Source organism: Amphiura filiformis, chromosome 8 (genome assembly GCF_039555335.1).
Source record: "Amphiura filiformis chromosome 8, Afil_fr2py, whole genome shotgun sequence".
NCBI classification, from domain to species: Eukaryota; Metazoa; Echinodermata; class Ophiuroidea; order Amphilepidida; family Amphiuridae; genus Amphiura; species Amphiura filiformis.
The window spans coordinates 69,655,727-69,669,788 of NC_092635.1; the positions used below are offsets into that span (position 1 = coordinate 69,655,727).

At 38.8% G+C, this 14,062-nt stretch overlaps 1 protein-coding gene across 1 annotated transcript in view; it reads left to right on the forward strand.

Moving 5' to 3' along the window:
• LOC140159398 (uncharacterized) overlaps positions 1 to 6,690 on the forward strand; it is a 71,396-nt gene extending 64,706 nt beyond the window's left edge. Inside the window, exon 2 of the mRNA XM_072182859.1 lies at positions 2,953 to 6,690. Coding sequence (XP_072038960.1) covers positions 3,067 to 6,618 — 3,552 coding nt within the window. The 5' untranslated portion in view covers positions 2,953 to 3,066 and the 3' untranslated portion in view covers positions 6,619 to 6,690. The remainder of the gene's footprint in view (positions 1 to 2,952) is intronic.
• Positions 6,691 to 14,062: the final 7,372 nt, after the last annotated feature.

Genomic DNA, 14,062 nt, shown 5'->3' on the forward strand with positions numbered 1-14,062 from the left:
CCATCATGCTCACTCAGTGTTGCTGATGCCTTATAAGCAGTGAAAGAAGCACAAAGGTGTAGCGAATCAACAACTGACCTCCCAGTCTGTGCCAAATGTCTTTGAATTAAAAAAAAAATGTGTTTAGCCAACGGAGGATCACTTAATGGATGACCCATCCAATACCTATTGATGTATGTTGCTGGTATATTTCACACATGCCTAACACAAGTCACCCAATTTTGAAAGCTGGGCGTTGATTGTATGACCTTGTGAATATTGATTGGCAACATTTCTCCAATATGGCGGCACTCAAAATGGACACAAGAGATGAATTAAAGCTTCAGTCCTTTGGAGCCGATTAACATCATTAACCATCGACGGACACATATTAATGATATAGGCGCTGGAATGAATTAGTGATTTTCTTAACTCAGTTGTTTGGCTCAAAATTAAAGGGCCAAATATCTGAGAGTGAAAACTAATAAGTTGTGGAAAATATTTACAAATCTATTAATGGAAATGTTACAATGTTCCTTTTAATGCCACGTGGGAATTACATGAAGAGTACAAAATGTTCATTTCCAATACAAATAATTATATTATGGCATGCATTTAGTACCAGTATAATCGCATCTCACAGATGTTCACAATTAGTTTGCCGTCTGATATATTGATAAATTAATGAAAACAAATTAACATACACATTGGTAGGCAGGGTTGTAAAACAGTGAAATTTAAAGTTCATGTACCCGGAGTGCATTCATGTACTTTGTTCCATATGTGACATGTTCAAGGGGAATGAGTCCCATGTCGACCATGGTCAAAAATTAGTTTTACATGTTTTTAAAGATGACTTTTAGAGCTTCCAGAAACTGAAAACCAGTGGCGTAGCCAGTGGAGGGGCCAGGGGGGCCGGTGCCCCCCCGCTCGTCATGGGCGTCGGTTCATGTAAGGCCGTCGGTAGGCGGAAGGCGTTGTTGAAAAAAAAAAAAAATTGGGTTAATAATATACTATTTTCCATCCAGGGGACAGAAAAAATTAGGAGAATTGTAACGAAAATGATGAAAAATTGACAATTGCACATAAAAAGTATGTGTTTTTATGTTAGTAGCGCCTATTATCCTTTTTTTTTTTTTTCTTTTTTTTTTTTTTTTGCTCTTCACTTTTTCAAACCATGCTAAAAATTTTTGGGTCAACAAATCACAACTTCCGTCGGTAAAAAATATTTCCCTTAATTGTGTCACATATGGTTTTTAACATAATCAACACACTATTTGTAATGCTATCTTCAGTAGATAACATTGTAATTATATCTACAGTTGATAAAATATAATGTAGATACCAATTATAATAGTTTATTCAGTAGATAACATTGTGTTCATTTCAATCGATAGCAATATAATGTGTTCTTCAGTAGAAAGGAATTTAATAATATCTTAAGTAGAGCGCAATACAATGTTATCTTCAGTAGATAACAATATACTATCTGCAGTTGATAGCAATATGTTTAATGTTAGTGGATACTAACTAGCTATGTATTATCTTTAATAGATAGCATTGTCATTTTTAGTCAAGTAGATATGAAAATAATGTTATCTTCAGAGATAGCAATATAATGTTATCATCAGAAGATAGCAAATATGTCATCTTCAGTAGATAGCAATGTAATGATATTCAGTAGACAGAAAGTAGATAAAAAAAAGTGCAGTGATTTATAGTGCACTATGCACAGGCACAACGCCTAGACGTTGATCCACAAGCCTCAGCACACTTTACAGGTTGTCGCTGACCACTACGGCCCCACATCATTCCATTAACCATTTTTAAATGGTTTATGATTTGTTGATAAAACAACAAATCAGGGACTTTGCTGCTACAAGAGCGCACACCCTAGACATTCCACAAATAACCTTTGCAACCAGGATCAGCTCCCCGAGTTTCGTACAGGTTACAACGAGACAATTAGCAGTAAGTTCCTTGTCCAGGGGAATTTCAAGCTAACTCAATAGCAGTATAATGTTATCTTCAGAAGATAGCAATATATTATCTGCAGTAGATAGCATGTAATATGTAATATTTAATTTCAGTGGATTGCAATCAATAGATATCAATATGATGTTATCTTCGAAAGATAGTATTCAAATATAGACTGCTCATGAGGGAGATGGAGAGAAATGTTTCCCCGAGGTCTACTATTTCCCAAGACCGCCAGATCAGAGGGAAAGAGTAGACCCATGCTTTTTATATACCTCATACATAATTTTTTTGGCATCTGATTGGTTAAAGCATTTTTGTGTTCAGCCTAACAAGATTTAGAAGTATTGGCCTATGCCAATTAAACCCACAATGACATAGGCCAAGAGACATAGGCCTAACTAGGCATCAGTAATCAGTAGGCTAGGCCTAGTCTAGGCTAAGTTAGGCCGGCCTTGCTTGCAGTGTTTTTTTGATAGAACGCCCACACACGCATGCACAGCACACATGGCGTGGTTGAATGGCTAAAGCTTAATGTGAAGAGTTGAAACCTCATGTTTGCTTGTTGCTCTTAGATGGTTTTACAAATTTAATTTTCTTTTTGATGTTAACACTATCTGCTACCTAATTCCGAACTAATCCTTGTCCGTTACCAAGCTAATTAAAACAACTTAACAATATTTACTGGCCGAGTGCTGCAGTGGATTTCATTCAGCGAGTCGGCAATGATTCATTTTCTAGTTCGAGATGTGCAATAACCATCTCTTCCACAGACTGTCCTCTGGCACATTATATTTATATTACATTACACATCGCAATTGTTAAACTGTATAAGAGTATACCAACAAAATATTTCAAAACATTTTTGTGTTTGCTAGGTTGGTAAACAATTTCTTTACTATCAAGAATAACTTTGAAGTGCCATTTAAGCCGCAAATATTGCATTATTCTGAATGTCATATAACATTTTGTGTTTTTTGGTTTTTTTATTCACAGATTGTTGCCATGAAGTCTGACCTCCTGATTGTGTGTTTTGGACAGTACTACATAACCCTTCACAGTGAATTTTACACAGACCTATGATAAAGTGTGGAAGCAACTCAACCACCTATGGATCACCCTGCATTTGACCTCATGACACACAAGCTAGGTAGATCACAAGCCAATGCACAGTATTATGATCCAAAGAGATATTCTGCTGCTGAAAAACATACATCTCCAGGTGTCCATGCAGATGCCAAGTCAAGGGAAGCAATGTTATATAGAGGGTCCCAGTCTAATGAAAGCTCCTTTCCATATCAGTACTCCAGTCACCCACAAGGAGTAAGAAGTTACCAAGAAGAGGTCAAACAGAGACTCTCTAATGCGCAGCAAAGTTATGCTGCTCAGAATCCAAGACATGGAGGAGTACAAGATTATTCTCAAGTTACAGCTATGCAGCAGCAAAGACAGGAATACATGCAAAGAATCGCACAGCAGCAACACCAACATATTTTGCAACAAAGAGAATATGCCGAAAGGTTAGCAGAACAGAACAACAAAATGGCTGCCACTGGAAGGCCGAGACCTCCTGAGACCATCCGATCACCAAGAAATATCCATGGCTATGGAGAGCATTATGATTCTGGTGCACGACAAAGCGCATTCACATACACCGGTGCAGCAGCTCCTACACAACATCACGCTGGTGCCCAAATGGAAAGAAGACCCACCTCCATTGAGGCAATCGTTGGTGCTGGATTCTCATCACACCAGCCTAATCCCAACCAGGCTATGATGGCTGCTAGAGGCATAGATCCAAGACAATATCATCAGCAACAAGAGCAGTATGCTGCCCGGGGACAAATCTCAAGCCATCCAAAAGAGGCGGTTGCCCACAAAGCCCGTGAGCAGCAAGTGTTAAGGGAGTGGGAAGCACAAGCCGACCAAATGTATGCCAAATATGCTGCAGCAGGTGCCAGAGAAAGTCCCCCAAAAGTTGCCAACTATCCACCTTTGTCCCCTCAGCAGCAAGGCGGTCAGGACAACTCACCAGATCAATTAGATGCTGAACTGTCACGCTTGAAAAACATGGTCCGACAAATGGAACTTATGAAAGAACAAAGAAATAATAAGTATAAAAGTAGTGCATTCCAGTATCTTGAGAGGCTTGGATCGCAAGAAATAAACTCATCCATGATAGCTGCAGCTCAGACACCAGCTTCAACTGCTTCGTCAAAAAAACCTCATCCTTATCATACTATGCCACCACCTCATCATAGCAACCCACCTAAATACAATGAACTATTAAGTCCACAGAAGGCTCCTCCAAACAAGTACTTGAATCCATTGGAACACCAGCAGCAGGTAGCTTACTATCAGCAACACATGCAAGCTCAAGCATCACAACAAAGACATCATCAACAAGCTAACCAATTACGTCAACACCATACACCAAGTGCTGCTGCCCATAAGAAGGATGTCAACCCTATGCATGCGATGGTAGTGCAAGGCTTACCCAGGATTGTGGATGTTCGTAGTCTTGCTAACGGAGCCGCTGCAACCGTTAGTGAGAACTCGGTGGCTTCTCTGAATAGGAGACGACGAAGCAGTGAGCCTTTGGTTGTAGGAGACAATAGGCTAGTGAGAGTACAGACTAGTAGTTCTCCTGAAGGCTACACGTATGAGATCAGCGATACTCGTAGTGCAGATTCTTGCGACAGTGGGGTGGAATCATTAGCATCACCAGATGCCCAAATTAGTGGTCATATGTATAACCGCAATGCTATGGTTCTAGCGCAGCAGCAACAACAACTTGAAGCAGCGAAAGCCCAACACGCCGCGTCAATTGAAGCCATGAAACGCCAGCAACATAGTATTAACCGTCAACTAAATCGTAACACTGCCGTTGCGCCAAATGTTAGGCTAGAAAGAGCGGGAAGCCCACAGAAACTCTCAGAAATCATGGAGAAAGATAAAGTATGTCCGAGTATGTTTAAGGGAATTGACTCATTAACATGTAAATGCCAAGCTTGTGTAAAGATTCAGGAAAAGACGGAGATCGAGATCCGTGAAATTTACAGAGAACGGAAAATTAAGAAATTAGGGGCAGGTCAAACTACATCAAAGCCACCACCCTTCACAACTAGTGCATTGCAGAATTCTTCTCAACAAAATGATGTTATCATTATAGAGCCTAATGAAGAGAAAGATGGTAAAGAGGAATCGAAGAAGAGGATGGCATCGGCTTCAAGTGAATCAACACCAGATGTAAAGAAGCTTAGACTCTCAGCGACAACTGGACTGAATGATGACATAGTTGCGCTTGATCTAAGCAAGAAAACAGTAACTTCCAAACCAGGACATGAATCTGCCGGCAAAACTCCACTAGGTACAAAAGTCCAATCGAACAATGATAATATCAGCAAGACTGGCAATTTTTTAAGAAATAGGCATGGAAGTTTAACTGTGGAGCAAGTTATAGCATCGTGCATGCGTCAGGCGGAAGAAAGAATTAGTAATTGCGAGAAAGCGCTCTTGCATCATCATGATCATGGGAAAACTACTTCTTTTGAACAAATCATTACAGAATGTATTGATCAAGAAGAACAACAGGGGTTGAATATGAAGAGGGATAGGCAGACTACACAGAATGAACAGGACATTCCAGCTCACCCACAAAGTGGTCAAGAGCTTGCCAATGTGCACTTGCAAACTGTAGACCTGACCAAAGAACAATCTAAAGCAACTGAACACGTTGAAAACCTGAATCATGATAAAAACTTTGAGAAAGAAGGTGTGGTGAAAGGTTGTAGAGGTAGCATTGATGAGCAAAAGAAAAGTAAGCCAAGCTTGGAACGGTCAAATGATGATGTATCAATGTTAAAGCAAAACCAAGTTTTTACGAGTCTCAAGGTCATGGTGGAAAAATTGAAAGTAAACAGCGATATGATTGTACCAGCCGGAGATGAGTGTGTACTACCAGACGAGCAGACGACATTACACAGGGCGTCGTCTGCTCCTACTTTGCAGCAGAGCTTCAAAGGTGGTGATGAAATCGCAACAAGACAGAGAGCAAGAAGCGTTGGATTGTCCACTACAGTGTCAAAAACAAATGAAGCATCAGCAAAGTACCCGATTCCTCGAAAGGGAAATCTTATGGCACCCCAGAATCTGGAGATTATCAGGAAAGGCCATTGTCTGCTCCTGCCTGTGAGACAATATCAGAATCATCAAGTTATAAAGATTCATCACTTGCTGCTAAACAAGAGCATAAAAGCGAGCCTCTGTATAAACCAAAGCCGAAAAGGTCACCATTTATACCCAAAAGTCTTCGAGACTGTTGGGACGAGGAGAAAGAAACCATTGAGAACAAAAGACGGCAACCAGAAATGCAAGCTACAGTTACAAATACTGGGTATATTCCAAAGAATCTTAAAGACTGTTGGAGCAGTGGCGATGATTTTTCAAGCGAAAGCAAGAAAGCTAAAGAATTGGGATCACCTAAGATGCAATGGAAAGCTCAGTGGGCTAAAGAAAAGAAATCAACCAAGAAATCAGAAGAATCTCTTTGCGAGAGGTGCGGTGTTGCAAACCCACAAGCTCTTGGTCATGTGTGTCGGCATGAATCACGCCCATCTGCTTTATCAGCTGGTACAACTAACTCTGCACAGAATCTTGTAAAAGCAGACGATGTCAACAAAACCAACAAGACCATCAGTTTGGAGACTTTGTTCCAACCCAAGCAATTCCAGCACATGGTCAATGCATCTGTGAAGCCGCTACCAGAAAGTGACAATAAGCCAGATCAACAGAACACAACTTCCAACCCAGTGGAGCCTATTCATTATTTTCCAGGCCAGACTTCGTCTTTATGTCTGATCAAAGGAAAGCAGCATGGTAAAGCCACAATTTTTCACAAGCAGCCTCAGGCATTGGAGAAAAAGTCAGCAGATCCAAGTCTGAAACCTGTGACTTCAAAACAGAGTGCTAATAAGCGTGCAAATGTTATCGCAGAGCACGATAAGCCGGAAACAAAGCAGTTTCCACGGTTAGCACCGAGTCCAACTGCAGCCATAGAGAGTAGTAATTATGAGAGTTCAGAACAGATTGTAACTAGTCATAGTGACTCGTGTATGATGATGCAACCCGCCATTCAAGCACCTAAAAATGTGCTCCGAGTAATGCCTAATGTGTTAATACCAATATCATTACCTACCATGCCATCTATAGATACGTCTGGTGGAGGAGACATGGTAGTATCGAAACCACAAGCTGTGCTAACGTCTATTGTGAAATCACCTACAAAGTCATCACTGTTAGAGCCAGTGGTAAAGAAACTGAAATTAGCAGTGGTTGGTGGTGAGCAAGAGCAAGTTGTATGCAAAGAAGCACAAACACAGCGTGTTACTTCTGTGGCAAACACAACGGTTGTACAATCAGATGAGAACCCGTTCAAAATTAAGTCAGCAGTCGTCTCACCATCGTCTAGCTCATCAACAGTGTTTTTATCTACGGCGGATGAGTCACTAGAATCCACAATGATGCAAAGGGAGCAGCAACCAATATCAGCAGCGAACCAAAGTAAATCAGTTTTGAGTGAGAAGAAATCTACTGATTTGCTTGTTACTCCAACATCGGTGGTCCAACCTATGGTGCAGACATCTACCACTGTATCAGTGGCACAGACCATTGCAATCCAACCAAAGACACAGACTTTTACATCAGAAACAGAACCAGTAATGTCCAAGTCAGCTAGTCGTCCTGTGATGGTCACCATGATTGATCAATGTGGAAGAGCTTCTCCTATATCCGAGCCTGGTATTTCTAAGGAACCATCAGCAGGGACCTGTACAGAACGGTCCACAACACAGATAGTATCACAAACGCCATCTATACCACCATTAACATCTGCTCTGGAAGAATCCATTGTGAAGCCCCCACCTGAACCCCCTGTGCTTCAGGCAACTATTGAGAGTTGTGAAAAAGGTATGGTAAAAACAACATCATGTGAACAATCTATAGTCCAGATACCATCATGTGAACAGCCTGTAGTCCCGATATCATCAGTACAAAGTGTTGCTAGGACGTCTACTGTGCCGATATCTCAGACGTCTAAAGGACAGACAACACTGGCTTGGACATCGCAAGAATCCAATATTGCACATTCTTCACCAAAGAAAACTAAAGTACATGAAAGCGCACCTGAAGCAGTTGTTTTTGTAAAACCACCAAGTACTCAACTCCAATCAGAACAGTGTTTGAATGCATCACTAGAGGTCTTAAATTCTAAGCAGTCTGAGGGAAATGTTTGTGTGGAGAAAGATCAACCACCTGGACCTGTTCAACCAGTGGTTGATCAACCTTTTCACTGGTATCCAAGTCATGCAGTGAACAATCACTAACCAAAAGAACTTTAGAGAGTGCACAATTACCTCAATCACTACCAACACTGTTACCAAAGATGCCTTCACCAGTACAAACATCACCAAGGAAACCTCCTCCTCCTCTGGTATTGATATCAAGTAATCAACCTATCATCAAGAGCACAGCAACTCAACATCCTCTCTTACCAGCTCCGATGAAGATGCAAATTACACCACCCGTTATGCAGCTTTCAACAGTTCATGTTGTAACTCCAACATCAAATATGCAACCTGTTTTAACAATGAAGCCTGTCGATCTCTCCTCTTCTAAAGATCCACTGCCTCCCGCGCTGCCTCGGCTCCAGCTGATAACAGACACTGGCAGGAAGCAGCAGCAACAAGATCTTCCATCATCAGAAGCTGAGGCTGGGAAACCTGAAGCTGGTCTGGATGTTGTTCTTCCAATGCCCCTCGAGAATGTCAATAGAAGAGCGAAGAGCAACACGCCGCACATTCACGTTCCCACTGCTACTGGGTATAGTCGCTACCAGAAGGATAATAACAACATGAGGGAAATTTATCGCGTAGAAATGTTTGACGATTCACAGCCTTTGGATCTGAAGGTTGTACCCAAGAAGAAACAGACTGTTAATGCGTGTAAAGTCGTCTATCTGCAGCATAGTTTTCCGTGTGTTATTAGATCAGAGGTGCCATTTGTACCACCGCAGATGCTTCAAGAAGCATTCTTTGCCGCGGTAGATTACGGCGATTTTACCTACGCTCTTCAGAATGTGGGATTATGCATCGTTATATGACAATGCAAGAACAAGGTGCCATGTCAAGAGCTTGTGTAACAAGGACATGGAATGGAAGCTGTAAGCTTGTACCGCTGGATGAATTTGACGCTAAATATGAACAAATTACAGCCCTCTTAGAACATCATGGAGAGGAGGAACCAACAACTATTGAATTGTAAAATTTTGGTTTCTTGCTCTTCTGTGCGAGCAATCACAGGCTAGAGATAAAGTGCTTTACTTCAAATCTTTGTCATTTTTGCATCTGTGAATGCACCAGGCAGGATGAGACCCAAAGTTTAAGCTTCAATCTTGACTAATTGTGAGTAATCTGACTTACAGGACTTTTCCATTTGAAATCCATACACCTCCTATGGAAAATATGACCTTAATTAATCTCCTACACAGGGGGTGTAGATTTCAAATGGAGTCACCCATTCAAATTCACAGTTGCTTGCTGTGTGGGCGATAAAAGATCATGTCTTCCATAAGGCATGTATGGATTTCAACAGGAATAACCTAATCCACCATGCAAGCTGACACCAAAAGTTAACTTTCCATTTGACTAATGTTGTGAGTAATCCAGCTTATTGTCTGAGCACCTTACCAGCAACAAAAGCAAGTCGGGACAAAAAGTGTGCAGTTGACATGGTAAATGAGCATCCACAAACGAAGTTTGATTAATGAAATCGGAATTGAACTGTGCGATGAACTAGAAACACATTTTTAACATGGAGATACCAAAGTCTACTGCAACAAACAAACTGAGCTGACAGAACAAATGGCTTACTGCAAAGGAAAGAAACATTGGGCTATTTCAGTTGAAATCCATATACCCTCTATGGAAGACATTTCAAATGGGGTTACCTGAATGGGTGAGTCCATTTGGAATCTACAACCCTTGTGTGGGAGATTAAGTTTATGTGTGTATGGATTTTGACTGGGATAGTTCATTGGGCCAATTGAGTCCATGTGCAAAAAATGATAATCCATTTTCTCAATTTGAGATGTTGGTAACTATAATTGGTTAAATAAGCTACTTTTGATCATATTTTCAAAAATTTACCTTGACATTTTTAAAGTAGGGTGTCAATTTCAAACCAACATTATGCTTAGGGCATGTCTTAGTGGCCTTATCTCAACATGTTTGAAAATGCTGTTTATCTTGTTTTGTATCTGAATTCTTTAAATGTACATTACGTTTTGTTTCCTGGAGAGATTTGATCATGTCTCACCTCCTTCGTCAACCAAATCAATGGTAAAATTGAGGCAAAACCCAATTCCTGGGAACTGAATACCACACAATGTCATTTTTATGTAACTCATTGACCCATTTGTGTTATATACTGCCTCTAGGTATAATGACATCCTTGTGATCTGGTCAACTCATTGACAGATACCAACCTCAGGAAGGAATTCAATATTTGATCAATTCTCTCCAGGTAGTGAAATGTAGTTAAAGCCATAGTGTACAATTTCTGTCAAATTCTAATTTTGTAATTCTTTCAATAATAACTATTAAGAAGGGGTTCTGCCCATTTTAAGCCAAAATAACAAGGCAAAGTTAAAGAAACCCTTCAGCTATTTTGGCCGTTTAAAATTAAGTCAAATGGTGGACCTAATGTTATAGTATGACTTTACGACAAAATTTCTGTGTTGACATAATACAAACACAACATTTATATAGGTGTCAGTTGGGACATGTGTAAACATTACAAGTATGCCAAAATAATCAAGTTTGAAAAAAAATTACCAATTTCATATTATAAGACACATTATGGCTTTAGCGAGTGTTTGGTGCCTACATTTAAATGTGATGTGGTATATCGAAAGGAGACACTTTTGGGCAGTATCGTAAATGGAGAAATAGCAAAAAATATGCCTGGGGTGATTTTTTTCACAATTTGGGTTTATTGCAAATTTGTGATGTTAATAATGTTTAAAACATTGTCTGATAGTTTCAGAACGGAGCATTTTGTATTTTTTCAGACATTTTTCAATGTACATATGTATGTACATAATTGTCAATAATATTTTTAAAGGCTGTTATCTCAATTTCCAATTTTATAATACCATAATTTGTGAAACTCAATATCTTTGCTTAGGAATGACCTCTTTCATTGGGGAAAACGGCATTGTGGAGCAAAGTATCTTTATATTTAAGATATGTAAAACACTCAAAATTGATAACCTGCTCAAAAGTGTCTCTTTTTGATATACCATGATTCCATGAATGATTCTTTAACTAATGTTAGTGTTACAATTGACTTTGACTGAATTTAATGTTTTGTTAATCTAAAGAAAGTGACATGGTTCTTATATATCAAAAGGTACATACGTGAATATGCTGTGCAAATTGTGTGTATGTATATATTAAATGAACTGTGGACATTTTACTTTATATGTGACACGATCATGGAGGCCAAAGACAGCAAATTTGAAATTGAGATAAAGGCAAAATATGAAGTAAAAATAAAATACATAGAGAAAATAGACATCACAAAACTGCATAACTTTAGAACATGCTTAACCTTTGGTGTTTTCGGTATATGACAGCCTAATGTTTGTATAAAGTAATAATTATAGTAACTCAGTTGTCAAAAATGCCTCTTTTAGCCTCCATGGACCAGACTGTGTCACATTATATACTATATATTATATATATTGTATACATAGAGACAGAGAGAGAGCTATTATAAGAACAACCTCATTATATAACTATGACAATGTGTGGTGTTGGAGTTGTCTTCGTCACACTGCAGCTTTGTGTTTTAGTGAACAAGTACCTCAAATTTTCATGTGTCACAAAAATATTCTTGTCATTTTGAAGAAAGTTGCATGTTATTCATTATGATTCATTTTGGGGTGTTCCTCGGGGGTCTAAAGTAGGCCCACTTATGATTACCGTGGTGAGAAGCATAACAGCTAATCTCATTTACATTGTATTTTTCATAGTTGCCTGAAGTTAATTTTCATAATGACCGAGTGGCCTTTGTTCTCAAGTAAAACAGTCCGTTGTAAGTAAATATTTCATAATTATTATGTTATTTTTGATCCAGACATATCAAGGCAATTGATGGTTTTTGCATTTGTTTTAAGGAAATATCAAAATGACAAAGAATATTGTTCTGTATACTGTATTTGGTGACAAGGTTTAAAGGACTATGCCTGCCTGCAGTTCTGTGTGCATTGTTAAGTGACAAAATGAAGAATATTGGACATGCCTCTGTGTGACTGTACAAGCAATTATACCAGAATGTCACATAATAATGCTCTCGGAGCAACATGGTTAGACATCAATATGCATGTTATAATCTCAGTGTGTCACTTTTTAGAAACCACTGGCACAAACTTGGTATATATGTAAGATATATATTTTGTATAAATGTTTAAAAATATGGTCTTTTTGATCAAATGTATAATGTATGAACAAGTTAACTTGCTGCACAGATATGTGAATGTAAATTTATGATAAATCTTAGTTTTACTAGACCAAATTTTAACACCCTATACAAGTGGCAATAATTGCCCAAGGCTTTGGTGCAAGAAGGCCCTTTCTACAATAGCTGCCAGGTGTCATATTTTGTAAGGTGTGTACAATATAGAATGCAGAAATTGTCAAATGTTTATAAGGCAGCTATTGCAAATTGGGCTTTCTTTAACTCATCATTCAAAGAGCTCTTTTCAGGGGTACCAGATATGCATAGACTCCTGGATCCTGTTTTGTTTTATGTAGTCATTTATCATTTTACCAATGCCATACAATTACAATACATTTTCTTTACTGTTCTGCCTTAAAGACCCATGCTGAAAAATCTCATTTCCCATGGAAATAAAGTGACCTTACTAAAATGCAACTCTAACTCTAACTTGCAACTCTAACTCTAAATCGAACTCTAATTTGTAACTCAAACTCCAACTCCAACTCACTAAGGGCTGGTGCATAGAATTACAATGGCTATAGTTTGACCTTCACGTTTTACATCTGTATTTTTTCTGCATGGGACTTAAATCATTTGGAATCCACCAACAAAGTAGCACCAGTAGACTTATCCTTAAATAATTATATTTTGATGTCCACCAAAATTTATTTAAAAAGTGACCTGCATGAAAATAACCCATTTTGTATTTAAAGGTGCTTGACAGGATTGACAGCCCAATATGCTGACACCCCCCTACTTTACCCCCATCAAAATGCAAATTTTGGTATCGGTGAAAACTCATATTTTTCTCAAAACTCTAGTGAGATTGTAGGCCTGGAATACGTTTCCTTTAGGTGGTGTTACCACCTCGAAAATGTTGTGCTATGTTATGGGTCATTTGGATACACATTTTTTGGCTGATAGAATCTGAATTGTTTGTGCAATTTTGGACTAATAATGTGTGGGTGATGGGTCTCAATGTGAGTTAGGAAACAACTCATCTTTAAATGTTTAATACCATTTTTTCTGTGTAGACTATTTCAATAATCATTATGAGATATTACAAACATATCAAGCTACATTAAGCGCTTTGTGCCCGTGACCTGATTACCCAGTTTCAGCTTGACTAACTAATTGAGCTCATTTGCTAATGGTTTTGTTATATGTGACCAGCTCCAGCAAAACCCGCAACAAGTCGCCAGACATCACAGTGTTATCACTTAACATTGACTATGTATACGCATGATCATTCCCAATTTTGAGAAAAAAGGGGTTACTTTTTAAACTATGTTAACTACATTAAATGTTCGCGATATTTAAAAAATAGGGTTGTTTTTGACGACGGTGTACTCGAAATTAAAAAAATCAGGTATATTTTTGTGAATCTGAGAATGTTGAAATCTCAAGAAATCTTAACATTTCTTGCTCAATTTACTCCCGGATTTCAAGTTTTGTGAAACTTTTGTGCCTTCCTAATATTCAGCAACTCACTCAGTTTGTTTCTGGGGTTTGTTTACACCGATTACATCACTAGGGATTTCCCAGT